Source organism: Petaurus breviceps, unplaced genomic scaffold (genome assembly GCF_028583685.1).
Source record: "Petaurus breviceps papuanus isolate PSGF00001 unplaced genomic scaffold, PetGlider_PUasm1.0 154, whole genome shotgun sequence".
NCBI classification, from domain to species: domain Eukaryota; kingdom Metazoa; phylum Chordata; class Mammalia; order Diprotodontia; family Petauridae; genus Petaurus; species Petaurus breviceps.
In genome coordinates this window covers 8443509-8464337 of record NW_027185715.1, presented here as the reverse complement: position 1 = coordinate 8464337, position 20829 = coordinate 8443509, and the positions used below count along the sequence as shown (strand labels likewise).

Sequence of the window (20829 nt, the reverse complement as noted above, 5' to 3'; positions counted from 1 at the left end):
GATCAGAAAACTGAGGACCAAAGAGGTTAGTCACCTGCTAACATTATAAGACAGCATAGTCAAGACTGAACTCAAGTTCTCTGACAAGAAATCATCCATGACCTGGATAAGAAATCCATGTTTTCCCTAACCCTGAAGCTTTCAAAAATAACACAATGCACTTTCAAATATGTAATCATACAAGTTCACAGAGTTGTGCTGGGGAGCCTATGTTTATGCTAATTAAGATTGTTATTAATCTTTTTGTATCATTTTCAGTGAAACATTTTACTTTAATTTTGGTTTCTTGTCTCAGTTTCCTCAAGTCTAAAATAAGATTGAAGCTAGATGGCTTCCAACAATTCCTTCCATCTTTAAACCCATGATGACACTGATGGCGTGGGAAGGGATTGGGTGGACAGCTAGGGAGAGAAAGTGTGCATGAGAGCATGCACACAGTGTAATAGTTAGAGAGTTGGTCTCAAAGATGGAAGACCTGGGTTCAAGTCCCTACATCCTGACTATGTAACCGCTGGCAAGTCATTCTAATTTATCATTTCTCCAGGCAACACTCAGAAGCTTGGCACTGGAGGTGTTTCCTCACTAGGAGTTCCCTACGTCAATGAAATCACATATCCAAACATTATCCCAATAACAGGAAGCACACAAAGAATTAGTAAGTTTCATGGTTTCTGTTCTCAAAGAGTTTGCAATTCAACTAAACATCCAACTGACAATAACAAACACGGATAAAATTTAATTGTTCTCAAAGTAGATGCTAATCACGTTGATAATGGTTATAAACAAATCATGATACATAAACATATGGAAATACTGTTGCACTGTAAGAGGCAACAAACATGAAGAATTGGAAAAAATATGGAAAGTCTTATAAGAACTGACTAAAGGCAAACAGAACAAAAAAATACATATGTGACTCAACAACATAAACAGAACAAGAACGACAAAAAAGAAAGTGGATACTGTATAATTATAATGACCAAGTTTGGAGTTTCTTGGAGAAAAAATTTTTTTAAATAGCCACAGAGATCTGATGTCACACAAAGATACTCTGAGTTTAAGTCATCTTTTTAAAGTCAAATTCCTGTCACAGAAAAATCATTCTCAAAAATATACCTTAATTTACAGAGAACATGGATATGCTGGTGAGATGCTACCAGTAAAGGCTCAATTGGAGGGATATCAATAAAAGACATTGCAGAAGATAAAGGAATTTAGCTAGTCATAATTCACAATCTAGTACATCCATCTTATATGATGCTTGGTGTCAGTAATAAGGTCATAAGAATTTAGCCTGGAATGCCAGTTCTCAAGACAATATTTCTTGAAAAATGATTACTGATGGGTTTAAAATTCAAATAAAAAATGTATTAAGCATCTACTATGCTTTGTGCATTGTAAAAGGTACTGGGGATACATATAAAATCAAAGTAACAATCTGATGTCAAGTAGTTCAAAGCCCATTGGGGCAACAGGAATGATGAGATGGTCATGAAAATGAAAATGTGCTTTTGCTGCTACTTATTGGATTTCCCAGATTTGCAATGCTGGAATTACTTGCCACAGCATTCTCATTTATGTCAATATTCAAGAAAATAACAGGGCTGAGTGAAACAGATGGTTAAGAGGCAAATATTTTTTTCAAATATGAATATTATGTAAATTGTCAGCAATAGGTTAGAAAAGCACTAAGTAGAATTTTGTTCCCAATGGAATTTGGAGGGCTTAACAACTCACAGAATCCCAGATAGAATAGAGGCTTCTGATGGTAGGGAGGGAAAAGTTTGGCAAACTCTCTCTCTCCTCTAAACTAATACTATTCACAACTTATTTTGACCATATTCATCTATTACCTTATAACATCTTTTGTACTATATCAAAGTACTGATTTGTTCTTTAGTCCTTCCTGTGTGTATGACACTTATTCTTAAGAGCAAATAACAAATATCCCTTTTTGAAATCCAACCCCCCTTTCCTGCCCAAACAGAGCCAAGGACAGGGGTTTTGCAAATAAATAGATATAGATGTTCAATAAGTACTGGCTAAGTGAAGTATCCTACTGCCCTTTGTAAAGTATTAAAAAAAATTTATTAAAATTATACTGACATTAAAATATACTAAATAAGTCAAACAAAAAATTGAATTTTGTAATGAGAAAATGATTTGTATATATTTATCACTAAAATTATCACAATTTCATTTATCACTATCATTTAAATGATCACAATTGTCAAAAACATCTCAATACTATGCTTTTTATGACAGTGCAACTAAGTCATTCAAAATTCTTCTTCCATCTCCTAAACCAAATTGTGATTACAACAACAAAATTTATAGGTAAATGTAGGGTCGAAAAATTTGGCCTCATATGTAAAATATGCTTAAACTATTATTTCTCTGTAATATTATAATTCCAAATAGAAAAAGAAATTTTTCTCAGTTCTGAATCTTATGTATTTGTCACCGCTGACATTACCTGGCATAGCATTCCCACTTATGTCAGCATTCATGAGAGCAATGAAAACAAAGAAAAAATAAAGGAGACATTAAAGGAAAATGTCTAAAGGGAGAGAGGTATAAATCAAAGAATCCTTCAGTTCCAAAAGAAACTAGGCTGAATGCTACTATTTCCTAGGTTACAAGAGGAGTCACTTTAAGCACAAAAACGGTTTGGTCTTTCTGGACAGTAAAAAACCCTATAATTATGAATATTTGGGGGAGGACTGGAAAGAAAAAGATATATGTGTTAAAAAAAAATCTGTCAACTAAATACCAATTAAAGAAAAGTTTGTTCCATCTTTACTGAAATAAAACCATTTACATTTAAAATGTGCAGTCCTGTAGGATATAAACAATGACAGGAGAAAGGGAAAACATTATTATATTCAAATTTAACTATGGACAGTCCCTTGATCTTACCTTTTTCTCCCCTTTCCCTCCCACCAATACTGTCATAAGAATCCTAGCAAACATAATTAGCTATTAGGAAACTGTGAAGGTTCAGAATTGAATGAAAGAAGGAAGTTGTGAAGCAGTCCGCAGCCCCCAGCCCCCACAACTCTTTGTTCCCAGGGGTTGGTTTCTAAGAAATGTCCATGCTTCTTTTACACTACCTAAAATGTTTCCTTCATTCTACTATACAGTCAGAAATTTGAGATTTATGTGACTTACTTAGTCATCTTAGAAAAGTAGGATCATCAATCACTCACATCTTACAAGCCTAAACAATTCCACTGAGTACATGGGTTATAGTGAGGGAGAGGGGGGAGATGGGAACCAGACAAGTATTTTCAAAGCATATAGTGCTTTGGAGGTAGTTAAGATACTGTAATAGGGACCTCAGGGCAGGATGAGGGCAGTGAGAGGAAAAAAAAATAAAAAGATTATTAGAAATAGGGAGAAAGTGAAAATGAGACAAGAGAGGTACCAAAGATAAACTTTATTCCAAAATTTTGTCTAAGACCAAGAAAACAGAAAGAAACCATTTCTTCCCTTCTTCCCCCATCTCTGCACCAATATAGTCCACCATTATGTTCCTAGCATTCATGTACAATTGGTACCATAGTATTCTTCTGACTAGCCTAGGAATGTATTCATCATTTATAATGTGCTTTAAATTCCAACCAAATAACTTATAAATGAATTTGTGGAACACAATTCACTTGTAATGTGATGACTGTATATATTTTCTATTATTATGTACAGCAAGTCATTGGGAAAATCTTTCCTGAAATTTTGAGGAAAGGGGCAGTATAACTGATCCTATTTTGAAAAGAAGATTTTGCCTTTACACTTAGATTTTCTTATCATTCACCACTGTATTTTTAATGCAAACAATTTACCTGTCAAAATTTCAGTGCTTCGTGCAGCTATCGTTTTAACTTTGATTATTCCTGATTCAGCGGCCTGTAAGAATAAATAAAAACAATTAGACCTTAAACTGTTATACTCTTTTCTTTGCAAAAAACAAACAAAAAAATTCAACCATCAAACACAATGGAAAACTGTCACTATCACCTTACTTAATTCTCAGAATTTTGTTACCCATCAAGTCCTAGATTTCAAGAACAAGGTAGATACAAAAGAAAGATAATTCACATTAAACGTATTAAAATATGATTACACAAATTTGATTATCCATGTTATGGCTTACCCACTGCCATTATTTAAACCTATTTTAAATTCCTTTTTCTACTCAGTATGTTTCTAGATTATCTAATTCCTCCTTTTATGGGCTCTTATTAGCATGACAAACATCAGAGCAAGGAAAAAATGAAGAAGAAAATAAATTATTGCCCTCTCCACTCAGCAAATAATTCCAACATACTGGAACATCAAATAACTTCTGAACTGGATTATCTGTGATACAATCCCTCCTTCTCAAGCTGGATGATGATGGTAAATTGCTGTTACCTCTTACTGGATGCATGTGCATGTATATATGTACATTAAATCTGTGCATGCCTATATACAGAGAATACTTTTTTTTCTTTATATCTATCCATTTCTGAAATGTTTAGAGACAGAATAAGAGTCAAAAGAAAGAAGAATTCATGTCTAATAGGCCTTGTTAAAGCAAGTTTTTTATGCTTCATGTTGGTTGTAAATCAACACATAAAATATACTGGGATAATACGTAACTTTTATTAAATATTCCAATTGTTTATTGGTACATATACTAATGGCCACATGGAAGCCCTAAAACCTGAGGTCCATGTATTTATATGCATGGTTTTTAAAAAATGTAACGAAAAGGTATCACCACTAGGGAGCGTTCCAGATGATACTTTTTTCCTCTCACTGGAACTGCTCAAGGTCTATTTGGTCTATTTCACTGGACTTTTGCCAGAGGCCCCTTCTGGTAAATTAATGTAAAACGATACTAAGATAAAATAAGGCAGTATGTTTAACCTGAGGCAAAAGTATAGCTCTTCCTCCCATCCTTTCATGTGGTTCACTTTTTCTTCTAAGTTGGAGAAGTTTATATATGACAGAAAGTTCTTAACAAAATCATTAAATATCACTTGAGAGCCTAAATGAAAATTGAGTTCCCTAACCTATTTCTAACTAATTGAGTTCCAATTAACCATTCATTTTCTCTATTTCCCCCTTGGCTAGGCACAGACCCAGCATAGAGACAATACATTGACAGTAAGAGAACAGCACTAGCAAAAAAAAAAATCAACAAACTAATAGGTATTTATTAAGTGTCTACTAACTTCCAGGTACTATGCTAAAGTGCTGGAGATTGAAAGAAAGCTATAAAACACCCTTGTTTAGGAACCCAAGAAACTCACAAATTAATGGGGGAAACAACATGCAAAGAACTATGTACAAACAAGATTTATACAAGAGGGAAGAGGAGACAGTTACAGAGGAAAGGCTCTGGTATTATTAAAGAGGACCAGGAAATGCTCCTTAAAGAAGACTGGATTTTTGCTAGGACCTGAAATAAACCAGGAGGTAGAGGTGAAGAGAGAGTTCCAGGCACTGGGGACAGTCAATGAAAATACAGAGGGGAGAAATGGTATGTCTTGTGCTAGGAACAAGGAGACCAGTGTCTATTGATTACAGAGCAAATAGAAGAGAGTGAGGTATAAACAAACTGCAAACGGTAGAAAGGGTCCACATTATTAAGGACTTTAAAAGTAAGACGATAATCAGAAGACACTGGAATTTACTGAAGTTGTTCTTTAAGAAGATCAATTTGACAACTGAAGAAGATGGACCAGAGTCCGGCAAGACATGAGGCAGAAACAAACTAAATAAGAAAGAATAGATGCAGAAACATAGGACTAAGAACTGACTGGTTGAAGATTGGAAAAAGAATATAACAAGGATGTATCATATCACCTTGCTGAACTTATATGCAGAATATATCATGCAAAATACCAGGCTGAATGAATCAAAAGCTGAAATTCAGGTCGTCAGGAGAAATATCAACAATCTCAGATATGCAGACAATACCACTCTGATGGCAGAAAGTAAAGATAAGGGCAAAAGATGAAAGCATAAAAGCCAGTTTGAAGCTGAACATCAAAAAAACCAAGATTTTGGCAGTTGGTCCAATCACGTCCTTGAAAAAAAGAGGGAGAGGGGGCGGCTAGGTGGCACAGTGAGTAAAGCCCCGGCCCCGGAGTCAGGAGGACGCGACTTTGGTTCCGGCCTCAGACACTTAACAACCACACAAAAAAACCAGCCGTGTAACCTTGGGCAAGTTACTTAGCCCCAGTTGCCCTCCAAAAAAAAAGAAAAAAAAGAGGGAGAAAGAAATGGAAGCAGTGTCAGATTTTAGATTCTTGGACTCATCACTACAGATGGTGACTGAAGCCTTGAAATTATGAGACACTTGTTCCTTAGAAGGAAAGTTACAGCAAATCTGGACAGCAGATAAAAAGCAGAGACAATACCTTGCCAACAAAGGTCCATATAGTCAAAGCCATGGTTTTTCCAGTGTCAATGTATGGCAATGAGAGCTGTGAACTATAAGGAAAGTTCAGTACCACAGAATCAACATTTTTGAACTGTGGTGCTGGAAAAGACTTCTGAGAGTCCCTTGGAAAGCAAGGAGGTATAAACAGTCAATACTTAAATTAATTCAGACTGCTCTTTGTAAGGACAAATACTGAAGCTGAAACGTAAACACTTCAGCTACATAATAGGACAGGACTCATTGGAAAAGTTCATGCTTTTGGGAAAGATTGAAGGCAAAAGGAAAAGAGGAGGGGTGTCAGAGGATAAGATGGATAGATAATGTCATGGAAACAATGAACACGAACTTGGACAGACTTAGGGAGATAGCGGAGGATAAAAGGGCCTGGCCAGTGAATAGAGCACTGGCCCTGGGGTCAGGAGGACCTGAGTTCAAACCCGGCCTCAGACACTTAACACAAAAACTAGCTGTGTGACCTTGGGCAAGTTACTTAACCCCAATTGCCCTTCAAAAAGAAAAAAAAGAGGATAAAAGGGCCTGGCATGCTATGGTTCAGGGGTTACAAAGAGTCAGACACAACTGAACTACAACAAAATCTCGCATGTGATAGATACTAAGGTATTTGCAGATCTTATACTTGATTGAATGTGGTCATGGGGGGTGGGGGGAAAAGGGAGGGAAAGAAAATTTGAAAATCAAGGGAATGTGAAACTGAATCTTGTAAAATAAAAGTAAACAAACACATTAATAAAGACAAAAAAAGGAAAAAAAAGATAGATAAGGCCAGTTAGGCAAAGTACTGTGAAAAATCCGAGGAAGAAAACGATCCCTTTTGCCTATATGAATTAAGAAAGTTTGTTAAATAATTTTAATTTGAAGAAAGCCTTGAAAGGGAAGGCTTCCAACATATGGAAAATGACCAGGGAATGGGAGAAAGTATTTCAAATATAGAGGACAATGTGAACAGAAGCAAAGAATCAGGAAAGGACACCATCAGCAAGCATATTCAGCACTTCTTCTGTCAGGCACTGTGCTAACCAGTAAGGATGCAAATAAAAAGCAAAGAGTCTCAGTCCTCAAGGAGCTGATACTGTGGCAGGGAAAATGACATATGTAAACCAGAACAAAGAGAGAAAGAGGAGGGAGGAGTTAAGAACTAGATTTTAAGATATTCTGAGGGAGGTAGAGCTAAAACGGTAGCATGCACACAGTAACTCAGAACTCTCCCAACATTCTCTCCCCCAAACTACTTCAAAATAATTCCTCGAATTGCATTCTGGAGGGGTAGAGTCAACTCTCACCCCACATTTTATCTAAGACAACTTAAGAGTTGAGAAGTTTACAGCACCTGTAAGAGGGCTGGCCTGGACAACAGCACAAGCAGACAACACCATCAGCAAGCCTTGTAGGTGACGGCGACAATGGCAGCAGTTATGAAAACTCTCAGTCCAGAGAAACAAGCGGGTTGGATAACTGTTCAGAAAGATATTACAGAGAATCCTTTGCTGGCAATGGACGTAGGACATTGTTTGATTGCTCCTACACAGTTCCAGGTCACAGCTCCAGGATAGAAAGGAGTACGAACATTTGTGGTTACAGGTCAACAAGAAACCTGGTCACAGCTCCAGGATCAAGAGGGGCACTAAAGCACTTGTGGTTTCAGGGGAGCAAGTGCCTTCCTGGGCCAAGATGAGAGCATGGGTCAAGACAGCAGTGACTACACCTTTCCTTGGATCATAATATTTCGGAAGCACCAAAAACTTACAGACCCCCCACAACGAGCTCTGAAAAAGCAACACAAAACACCTGAAGCTTAAGACAGTATTCCCTCTACCCTGGGAGCAGAGCCAAACATAAACATGAAGTTAAAAACAAAGAATTAGGCTGGAAAAATGAGCAAACAAAAAAAGGAACCTAAACCACAAAAAAAGCTACTATGGTGATAGGGAAGATCAAGACACAAAATCAAACAAAGACAACCATGCAAAAATAGCCACAAGGCAAAGTCTCAAAGAAAAATGTGAACTGGATACAAACCTAACAAGAATTCCCAAAAGAGCTCAAAAAAGGATTTTAATAATCAAATAAGAAGAATAGAGGAAAAAATAGGAAAAGAAATGAGAGCAATACAAGAAAATTATTTTTTAAAAAGGCGCAATAGGTTGGTAAAAGAGGCACAAAAAAAATATTGAAGAAAACACCTTACAAAACTGGTCAAGTGGTAGGAGACGCACACAAATCCACCAAACTCCTTAAAAAGCAGAATTATCCAAATGGAAAAAGAAGTATAAAAGGTCAGTGAAGAAAATATTCCTTAAAAATGAGAAATGGGGAGGGTGTCTAGGTGGCACAGTGAATAGAACACCAGCCCTGGAGTCAGGACCTGGGTTCAGATCTGGCCTCAGACACTTAACACAAAAAAACTAGCCGTGTGACCTTGGGCAAGTCACTTTACCCCAACTGTCCTCCAAAAAGCAAAAAAAAAAAAAATTAGAAATGGGCAAATGGAAGCTAATGGCTCCAAGAGACATCAAGAAACAAAGAAAAAAAAATAGAAGAAAACATGAAATGTCTCATCAAAAAAACAAGTGACCTGGAAAGTAGATCAAGTAGAGATAATTTAAGGATTACTGGACCACCTAAAAGCCATGATAAAAAAAAAAAAAGCCTAGACATTGTTTTTCAAGAAATTATCAAAGAAAACTGTCTTGATATCCTAGAACCAGGTAGTAACATTGAAATGGAAAGAATACATTAATCACCTCCTTCTGAAAGAGATCCCAAAATGAAAATTCCCCAAGAATATTACTGCCAAATTCCAGAGCTCCCAGGTCAAGGAGAAAATATTGCAGGTGGCCAAAAAGAAACAATACAAATATTTTGGCTATTTATCAGGATCACACAATATTTTTTTTTTTGATCACACAATATAGGAGTTAAGATTACAACCATGAATCACTTATTCTGCAAAACTGAGTTATAATGCTCCAGGGGAGAAAATGGATATTTAATGAAATAGAGGATTTTCAAGAAAATCTCATTCAAACATAAGATTCAATAGAAGCATAAAAAGGTAAACATGAAACAGAAATCTCAAGGGACTTAATATGTTAAAACTTTACATTCCTATATAGGAAGACGATATTTTTAACTCCTTAGAAATTCATCATTAATAGGGCAGTTAGAGTATACATAGATAGAGGGCATGGATGTGAGTTAACTATGATGGGATGACCTCAAAAAAAAAAAATTAAGGGCGTAAGACATAGGGATGCATTGGGGAAAGGAAGAGGAAGAAGCGGGAAAATTGTCTCATATAAAATAGGCACATAAGGAAGAACTTTAACAATTGAGGGGAAAATTGCAGGGGGGGGGAGCAACAATTGAACCTCACTACCATCAGAACTGGTTCAAGGAGGAAATAGTATTAACACTCAGTTGGGTATAGAAATCTATCTTACTAATAACATGGATGAAGAAATGTAAATAAGAGGGTTTTTTTGGGGGGGGGCTGATAAAAGGGCAGATTAAGGGAGATAGTGGTCAGAAGCAAAAAAGACTTTTGAGGAGGAACAGGGTAAAAAGAGAGAGAAATATAAATGGGGGCTGGGGGTGAAATGGAGAGTTAATAATTATAACTGTGAATATGAATGGGATGAACTCACCCATAAAATGGAAGTGGACAGCAGAATATCTATTAGAGGCCAGAATCCAACAATATTTTGTTTACAGGAAATACAGTGTGAAATACAGCTGAAACAGAAAGACACTGACAGAATAAAAATAAGACGCTGGAGCAGAATATATTATTCTTCAGCTAAGGTAAAAAAGTCGGGGGTAGCAATCATGATCTCAGACAAAGCAAACACTGAAATAGACCTAATTAAAAGACGAAAGTAGGGAAACTACATTTTGCTAAAAGGTACTATAGATAATAAAGTAATACCAATACTAAATATATATGCACCAAATGCTATAGAATCCAAATTCTTAAAGGAAAAGTTAAATGAGTTATTGGAGGAAATATGCCAAAAAACTATGCTAGTGAGGGACCTCCATATTTTCCCCTCAGAACTTGATAAATGTAACCATAAAATAAATAAGAAAGAAGTTAAGGAGATGAATAGAATTTTAGAAAAGTTAGACATGACAGACCTATTGAGAAAACCATGGAAATAGAAAGGAGTATACCTTTTTCTCAACTGTACATGCCACCTTCACAAAAACTGAGGATGAATTAGGGCATAAAAACCTTACAATCAAACACAGAAAAACAGAAATATTAAATATATCCTTTTCAGACCATAGTGCAATAAAAATTACATTAAATAATGGGCCAAGGAAACAGATTAAAAATTAATTGGAAACTAAATAATCTTATTCTACAAAATGAGTGGGTTAAAGAACAAATCATAGAAACAACCAATAATTTCTTTAACGAGCAGAATTACAACTATGAGACAACATACCAAAATTTATGGGATACAGTCAAAGCAGTACATAGGAGAAAATGTATATCTTTAAACAGTTACATCAATAAAAGAGAGAAAAATTAGAAGAATAAAAGCACAGAATTTAAAAAAACTAGAAAAAGAAAAAAATCTAAAATCCCTATTAAAACACCAAATTGGAAATCCTGAAATCAAAGGAGAGTTCAACAAAACTAAAAGTAAAACATGAACTGATGAATAAAACTAGGAGTTGGTTTTATAAGAAAAAAAAAAAGATAAATAATTGGTTGACTTGATTTTTAAAAAGGAAGAAAACCAAATTACCAGCACAGAAAATGAAAAGATTAAATCTATCACCAATGAAGAAGAAATAAAATCAATTATCAGTAAATATTTTGCTCAATTATATGTGAGTAAATCTGACAATATAAGTGAAATGGATGAATGTTTACAAAAATATAAATTACCCAGATTAACAGAAAAGGAAGTAGAATGCTTTAAATAACCCTGTCTTAGAAAATAAAAATTGAATTCAACTAAACATGTAAAGAACAATTAATTCCAGTACTATATAAACTATTTGGAAAAATAGAGTCCTACCAAATTCTTTTTATGACACAAATATGGTACTGATAACTAAACCAGGGAGAGCCAAAACAGAGAAAAAAATCACAGATCCATTTCCCCAACGAATACTGATGCAAAAATTTTTAATAAAATACAAGCAAAGAGATTACATCATTATAGCCAGGATAATACTCTATGACTATAATCCCACTATGAGGTGGAATTTATACCAGGAATGCAGGGCTGGTTCAACATTAGGAAAACTATTAGCATAATTGATCATATCAATAATAAACCCAACAGAAATCATGTAATTAGTTCAGTAGATGTGGAAAAGGCTTTTGACAAAATACAGCACACATTCCTATTAAAAATGCTGGAGAGCACAGGAATAAAGGGAGCTTTCCTTAAAATGATAAGCAGTATGTATCTAAAATAATCAGCAAATATTATCTGTAATGGGGATAAGCTAGAAGCCTTTCAAATAAGATCGAGGTGAAACAAGGATACCCAATATCAGCACTATTATTTAATATTGTGCTAAAAATGTTAGCTTTAGCAAGTAAGAGAAGAAAAAGAAACTGAAATAGACAATCAAGAAACAAAGCTATCACTCTTTAGAGAAGATAATCAATTAAAAAATTACTTGAAATAATTTACAACTTTAGCAAAGTTATAAAGCTCAGCAGCATGAGATAGAAAGAAAAATTCCATTTAAAATAACTGTGGAAAGTATAAAATATTTGGGAGTCTACTTGCCAAAACAAACACAAAAACTATATGAACAAAACTACAAAGCACTTTCCACACAAATAAAGTCAGATCTAAACAACTGGAAACATATCAATTGCTCATGCAATTATTGCCTAGCCAACGTAATAAAAATGATAATTCTACCTAAATTAGTTTACTTATTCAGTGCCATACCAATCAAACTACCAAAAAATGTATTTTATAGAGCTAGAAAAAAATCATAACAAAATTCATCTGGAAGGTCAAGAATATAAAGGGAATTAATGAAAAAAAATGCAAAGGAAGGTATCCTAGCTATACCAGATCTAAAACTGTATTATAAAACTGCAATCATCAAAACTACTTGGTATTGGCTAAGAAACAGAATGGTAGATCAGTGGAACAGATTAGGTACACAAGACATAGTATTAAATGACTACAGTACTCTATTTGATAAACGCTTCTATCTTTTGGGAAAACAACTCAGCATTTGACAAAAACTGCTGGGAAAACTGGAAAACAGTATGGCAGAAATTAGGCATGGATCAATACTTCACATTATATATCAAGATAGGATCAAAATGGGTACATAATTTAGTTATAAGGTTGATGCCAAAAGCAAATTAGAAGAACAAGGAATAGTTTGCTTGTCAGATCTATGGAAAAGAGAAGAATTTATGACCAAATAAGAGATATAGAGAAATTAGTCCAATGTGAAAGAATACAAACAAGTCTTTCCTCAAGAATAAATGGTCAAACTGGCAGTTTTCAGATGAAGAAATTAAAGCTATCTATAGTGATATGAAAAAATGCTCTAAATCACTATTGGTTAGAGAAACGCAAATAAAAACAACTCTGATGTACTACCACACGCCTAACCGATTGGCTAATATGACAGAAAAAGAAATGGCAAATGTTGAAGGGAATGTGGAAACATTGGGACACTATTGTACAGTTGGTGTCCATTCTGGAGAATATTGCAACTAAGCCTAAAGGGCTAAAAAGCTGTACATACACTTTGACCCAGCAATACCATTACTAGGTCTGTATCACAAACAGATTAAAGAAAAAGAAAAAGGATCTATATGTAAAAAAATATTTGTAGTAGTTTTTTTTTGTGATGGCAACTAGCAGGAAACAGGAGGGATGCCCATCATTCGGGGAATGGTTGAACAAGTTACATTATATGATTGTGAAGGAATATTATTGTGCTATAAGAAATGGTGAGCAGGATGGTTTCTGAAAAACCTGGAAGACTTAGCAGAACTGATGCAAAGTAAAAGTTAGCAGAACTTAGGAGAATAATATACACAGCAAAAGCAATATTCTATGATGATCAACTGTGAATGATTTAGCTATTATGATCAATACAATGGACCAAGACTCTTCTAAAGAACTCATGATGAAAAATGCTATTCACTTCCATTGAAAGAATTGATGGAGGCAGTTTCAATTTCTTTTTTTTTTTGCAACATGACTAATATGGAAATGTTTTGCATGATTTCCCATGTATAACTTATACTATATGTATTGCTTTTTAATGGGTGGAATGGGAAGGAGGGAAATAATCTGACACTCAAAATTTTTATAAATGAATGTTAAAAATACATAAAAAGGGGGCAGCTAGGTGGCACAGTGAATAGAGAGCACTGGCCCTGGAGTCAGGAGGATCCGAGTTCAAACCCGGCGTCAGACACTTAACACAGAAACAAGCTGTGTGACCTTGGGCAAGTCACTTAACCCCAATTGCCCTCCCCCAAAAAGAAAAAATTTAAATACATAATAAATTTTAAAAGAAAAGTATTTTGATAAACATATTTCAATGTAATTTGTTTCCTTTGTAATCTGATGTATTTTATTTTAGGCATTTAAAAACACTACTCTGAGGAGGAGTTCAAAGGTCTCACAAGACTGCCAAAGGAGCTCATGAAACAAAAACAGTTAAGGCAGATGGAAGGAAATCTGAATAAACTGTACTAGCTGCTGGAGAGCTTGAGGAAACGTTTGTTGGAGAAATTGGCATTTGAACTGAGGCTTAAAAGAAACAGAGATTCTAGGCGGCAGAGTTTGGGAGGGAGAGAATTTGAAGTATGGAGAATAGCCAATACCAAGGCAAAAGAAGGGAAAGATGGAATTTCATATGCCAGGAAGTTGCTCAAATGCATTGGCAGAGAGCATTTTCTCACTCAGGAGTTCCCTTCACAGAATGAAATATCAGGTCCTAGTCTCACCAAACCCTGAGTAACAGCAATATAGATAGGGACTGGACCTGTGATTTAATGACAAATGACACATAACACTTTAAGGTTTGCAACATGCTTTATCACTGATCCTCTGAGACTCAACTCCATTCTCCCCAAATGGTATTAATCTTCTTGGTTATCAATGAAAGGGCCTCTAATTCAGGCTCAGGAGCCCCTCTCTGTCTCTCAGTTTTAGGAAGGGAAGGAATCTTCCTCATTCAGAGGAATACCCCAATAAGGTTACTGGATTTTGCAGTATATCCATGGAAGATTCCTTCTCTGTTCATCTTCTCCTCTCCTCTTTTGGCTGGATGTATGAAAAACAAAACAAACCTGAAAGGATTTTTTACATGCCCAATTATATAAATTTGTCTGGTTCCTAAATTCAAGAGCCCCAAGATCTACTGTTAACAAGCAGATATCTCAAGCCCTATTAGAGATACATTCCCTCTAGATAAGTAATTAATAAAGTAGGTTTATAACTCACTGTCAAAATTGTAAACTACCAGCAGATCAGAAAAGCTTGCTAAATATCTCTAAACTGGTTGTATGTCACAAGCCATCACTATCATTCTATACCGGGGGTAGGAACCTGTGGCCTCGAGGACAGGATTTGTTCGGTAAAGCTTGGATTCAGTTAAAAGACTGTACTTACGGTCCTAGAGGGCCACAAGTGGCCTCAAGGCTGCAGGTTCCCCACCCCTATTCTATACCACTTTCCTCTGTTTTTCCACTCCATTATTCCCAACTAGCTTCAGGAAAATTAAAAATAATTCATACAACAAAAAAAAAGGTTGAATGTTCCATAAATATCTTAAGCCCAACATGCCCAATGCTGAACTCATTATTTTCCCCCCTAAACTGTCCCTTCTTCCTAACTTATCTGTTCATTTCAAGGTTACCCATCTCCCCTGTCAGTCAGTCAAAACCTAAGTATCAACATCTACTCCTCATTCTCTCGTTTACCCTCCATATCCAATTAGCTGTCATTTTACTTCAGTAATCTCTCTCCTCTGACACTGCCACAATTCTGATGTAAGACTTCATGTCCTCATACCTGGACTTTTGCAATAGCCTACCAATGATAACGCTGCCTCAAGTCTTTCCTCACTCCAGTCCACTCTCTATTCAGATGTCAAACTGATTTTGCTGAAGTGTAGGTCTGACTCTAACCAAATTATCTCCTATTAAATAAACTGCAGTGGTTTTCTATTACCGCTAGGATGAAACGGTGCATTTGGTTTTTAAAGCCTTTCATAACCTTGCCCCTTCCTACCTTTCCAATCTTCTTACACCTTATTCTCCACTTCTAAGTACTATTCAATCCAGGGACATTGACTTATTTGCTTTTCCTAGCAAAAACACATCATTTCTCCACTGTCAGTCAGTCAATAAACATGCATTAAAGCACCTAAAAAATGTATCAAGAAGGAGGTCATAGTCATTATAATGGGTGCATTTCACTAGCTGTCCCTCATAACTGGAACACTCTACCACCTCATCTCTACCTCTTACCTTCCCTGGCTTTCGAATCTCAGCTATAAAGTCCTATCTTCTACAAGAAGCCCTTCGCAGTCCTCAATTTTAGAGCTTTTCCTTTCTAACTACCCCCAATTTAAGCTATATAAATCTTATGTGTACATAGTTATTTGCATGCTGTCTCCCTTCAGAATTTATTTATTTTTAGTTTTCAACATTCATTTCCACAAAATTTTGAGTTCCAAATTTTCTCCCTATCTCTCCCCTACCCCAAGATGGCAAGCATACTGACTGCTCCTTCCCCCAGTCTGTCCTCTCATATATCCCCCCCATCCCTCCTCCCCGCTTACTTTCTTGTATGGCAAGATGGATTTTTATACCCCAGTGCCTGTATATCTTATTTCCCAGCTGCAGGTAACAATTATTTTTTACATTTGTTTTTAAAACTTTGAGTTCAGGGGCAGCTAGGTAATGCAGTGAATAGCGCACCAGCCCTGGAGTCAGGAGAACCTGGGTTCGGATCTGGCCTCAGACACTTAACACAAAAACTAGCTGTGTGACCTTGGGCAAGTCACTTAACCCCAATTGCCCTCCAAAAAGCAAAAAAAAAAAGGAAGAAAAAAAACACTTTGAGTTCCAGATTCTTTCCCTTCTTCCTTCCTTACCCATCGCCACTGGGAAGACAAGCAATTTAATATAGGTTATACATGTATAGTTTGCATGCTGTCTCCCTCATTACATGGTGAACATTTTAAGAGCAGGGGCTGGGTATCTGGCACCTGGCACATTAATAAATGCTAACTGACTATGACTATAACTATGATAAATCATATATCCTGGTATGGATTCAAGTACAGTCTCAGTAATAGACTATTTTCAGAAGACTAGCCTGGTTTCGTCACTTTCACTGCCACTAGGCTGTCCACTTGGTAAATCCATGGTCACCTATGAAAAAACAAAACATAATGGCCCTCAGTCCTAAGCAATCCCCTTCCACTTTTGCAGTGATGTCAGCAGAGTTAAGAAAAGAGAAGGCGAAGGCTACTAAGAATCCTATGGTCTTTAGACCATTTATAAACATTAAGTTCATTAATAATACTCTAAATGTGAGCTCCTTGTGCTATGGTCAACAAACTGACATACTATTTCAGGGACTGCATCGAGTCAGTATCATCATTCTCATTTCTACAGACTGAGGGGGGCTGCTTGGAAGGGAAGCTTACAAGGTTCTTCTTGAAGAGGTAAACAGAGTTGACTTTATCATGGATTCAAAGGAATCAGCAAACATCATTTCACAGGACATTTGATCATCACCTATTACATAGTTCATGACAAGTATTTACAAGACCACCATGAAAACAAATGCAGTTTATGCCACTGTTTCTAACCACAATTCAATCATCTCTAATTCCATTTCTAACAACAACAAAAAATCTTTAAGACCCTCTAAATTAAAACATATACTTTAATATTGTGACTTCAATGCAAAAGCAAGATAGATGATGAAAAAAATATACTGAAAAGCAAGGGTCAAAAATAATGAATGAGAGGATAAAGACTCACAGTCTACACAAAATTCTCATGCCTATTACAACTACAATACTTTCTCTTTAGGAACCAGTAGGCACCAGACATGATAAACAATAACATCACAAAAATGAAACTGACGATGTTTAGAGCCAGGAAAAGACACATCATTCCTGATATGAAAGTCATCCTGAATCAGCTATCTATGGACAGTCAAAAAATCAATTTATCCTCTCAAAAAGCTCAAAGAAAGAATAACTATCAGAAAAAAAAAATATACTATGCAATTACACTTACTCCAACCTGTTATACGCTATTGATGCCCCAAACTGGGAAGCAAAAGGTAAGGGCAGTGATAGTGACCATACCAATTTTATACCTAAGAGTACTGGGCCTGGAGGAAGGAAGATCTGAGTTCAAATTTGGCCTCAGACATGTACAAGCTGTGTGACCCTAGGCAAATCACTTAACCCTGTTTACCTCAGTTTCCTCACCTATAAAATGATCTGGAGAAGGAAATGGCAAACCACTCCAGTATCTCTGCCAAGAAAACCCCAAATGAGGTCATGAAGAGTCAGACACAACTGAACAACAACAAATACATGTAGTTTCCTCCCAAAAGCAATCAAACAAAAAGCATCTTTACTAAGCACCTACTATGTACCAGGCATTGTGCTACGCAGAGACTTTTTCAAAGGAAAAAATGAAACAATTCCTGCCCTCAAGAAACACAAGAGATCCAAAGCTGGATGGGATTTTAGTGGTCATCTAGACCAACCCACTCATTTTACAAATGAGAAAATAAAGGGCCAGGAAGGTTAAGTAATTTGAGCTTAGGGTCTGTCAAGAAAGATGTGCAATAATACACACGATATAAACAAAATACACATGGGGTAATTTTGGGAGGAAGAGAAGGATCAAGAAATGTTTCTTATAGGTAGTTCAGAGGAAACAAGAGGCAGAGGTTAAGGAGGGAGCACATTCCTGGGATGAGGGATGTTCGGTGTAAAGTCACTGAAACACAAGAGCTGGAACGTCCTGTGTAAGAAAGGACAACAAAGAAAGCCAATTTGCTGGACTGGAGATTGCAAGAAGGAATAAGTAATGTTAAGGCTGGAAAATAGGTTGGGGCCAGGACGTTAAAGATTTTTTTTTTTAAGCAATCGGCTGAGTATCTGAGCCCAGATTTGATCCAGGTCATCCCGACACTGGAGCCGGTGCTCTTACTCGCTGAGTCACCTGGCCTTCCCTAAGCAATTGGGGTTAAGTAACTTGCTCAAGGTTACAAGGCCAGGTGTTTCTGGGTGGGTGCTAAATGTGTGAGCCCGGGATTCGATCTCCAGGTCTTCTCAACACTGGAGTGGGTGCTCTTACTCGCTGTGCTACCTGGCCGCCCCGGTTAAGATTTTCAATGGCAGATTATGCTTGATCTAAGAAGTGAGGAACCACTGCAGTTTACTGAATAGGGAAAAGGCACAGAGAGACTTGCACTTAAATATCACTTCTGCAACTCTTTAGGAATAGGGAGAGCCTTGAGACAGGAAGACCAATTAGGAGGCTGTAGCAACAGTACAAAGGAGAGGTGATAAAAGCTTGAACTATAGTGATTATATGAGTAGTAAGACCAGGATTAATGCAAGCAATGTTGGAGAGGTAGAAACAATATTTAACAGCACAGTGGATTTGTGGAGTACCTGCAAGTGAGCACCTCAAGTTTCTCCCCACTCTAATCCATCTTCCATTCAGCCATTAAAGTGATTTTCCCAAAGTGTAGGTCTAATCATGCCACCTCACTACTCAATAGACTCCAGTAGCTTCCTACTACCTCCAGGATCAAACACAAAATGCTCTGAGATTCAAAGCCCTTCATAACCAGTCCCCTTCCACCTTTCCAGTCTTCTTAGACCTTACTTTCCCACAAGTCCTCTTCAACCCAGTGACACTGGCTTTCTGGCTGTTCCCCAAACAAAACATCTTTCACCTCTGGCCATTTTCTCTGACCATCCCTCAGGCATAGAATGTTCTCCCTCCTTCCCTCTGCCTATTGACTTCCCTGGCTTCCTTTAAGTTTGAACTAAAATTTCTTTCACTAGAAGCCTTCCCCAACCCCTCTTAATTCCAGGATCTTCTCACTACTGATAATTCCCTATCTATTCTCTATACAGCTTGTTTGGTATATATTTATTTACATGCTGTCTCCCCCATTATATTGTAAGTTCTTTGAGGTCAGAGACTGACAAAAAACAGTCTGGTTTTTATTCCCAGGGCCTGGCATACAGTGAGTACTTAATAAATCTTTACTGAGCTGAGGATGACCAACTGTGGTGCCCTTGACAGAAACAGGGATGTCCAGAAAAGTGGTAGCTTGAGGGGAAAGATACTAAGTTCAGTTTTGGCCATAGGGAGTTTAAGATATGGATGAGATCCGTAATTAGAAATAAACAGTAAGTAACTGGTGATTTGGGGCCAGAAATGGAAACAGGATGGAGAGTCATCAGCACAGAGATGATAACTAAAGTCAGCAAGGGAGTAGAGAGGTTAGTGTTCAATAGTTCATTAATGCTCCCTGATATTAAAATTAAAATGAGTACCAGCATCTAATATCTCAGGTCTGTCACTTATTATCCAGTGACCTTAGGCAAATCACTTAACTTCTCTGGGCTCCGGTTTCCTCATCTGTAAACAGAGGAAGGGGCTTTTTTTTTTTTTTTAAGCAATCGGGGTTAAGTAACTTGCTCAAGGTTACACGGCCAGGTGTTTCTAGGTGGATGCTAAGTATCAGAGCCCAGATTCGATCCCCAGGTCATCCCGACACTGGAGCCGGTAAGATGTCACTGTGCTACCTGGCCGCCCCTGGAAGGGGCTCTTAACCTGGAAGTCTGTGAACTTTAAAAAAAGAATCTTTTGATAACTGCATTTCATTATAACTGATTTCCTCTTTAATCTCATGTATTTTAGTTTTTACGTTATTCTCAGGAGATCCATAAGTTTCATCAGACTGTCAACAGGACCCAAGACGGGGGAAAAAGGTTAAGAATCGCTAGACTGATCATTTCTAAGGTTCCTTCCAGGTCTATCCATCCCTAAAGCCTTAAATGCCATTTTAAGTTGCAAAAAGGTGTCCCAAAAATCTTGGTGCAAAAGCGGAAAACTGCATTAAATTTTTTTGGGCTACCCAGGGGGTAGGGGAACACACAGCGCTTCCCATACACTCAGCAAACGTGAATCCAGGATGGAATCGGAAACTCACGGCCCAGAAGATCCAGGTTATCTGGACCGGGTCACTGTCACTGAACTTTTCCAACTCTTGGAAAGTGACAAGAAAGCGGTGGGCAGGGAGAAGTCTAGGACTAAGTTAACCTCACCCCCGGGACAGACTGGTACTCTAAATTCAAAT

At 36.9% G+C, this 20829-nt stretch overlaps 1 protein-coding gene across 2 annotated transcripts in view; it reads right to left on the bottom strand.

The window, feature by feature from the left end:
* Positions 1 to 20829, bottom strand: part of MON2 (MON2 homolog, regulator of endosome-to-Golgi trafficking) — a 148596-nt gene that overhangs the window by 127165 nt on the left and 602 nt on the right. For both annotated transcript variants that reach the window (XM_069080685.1, XM_069080692.1), the window contains exon 2: positions 3843 to 3906. In XM_069080685.1, the coding sequence (XP_068936786.1) occupies positions 3843 to 3906 (64 nt within the window). The remainder of the gene's footprint in view (positions 1 to 3842; positions 3907 to 20829) is intronic.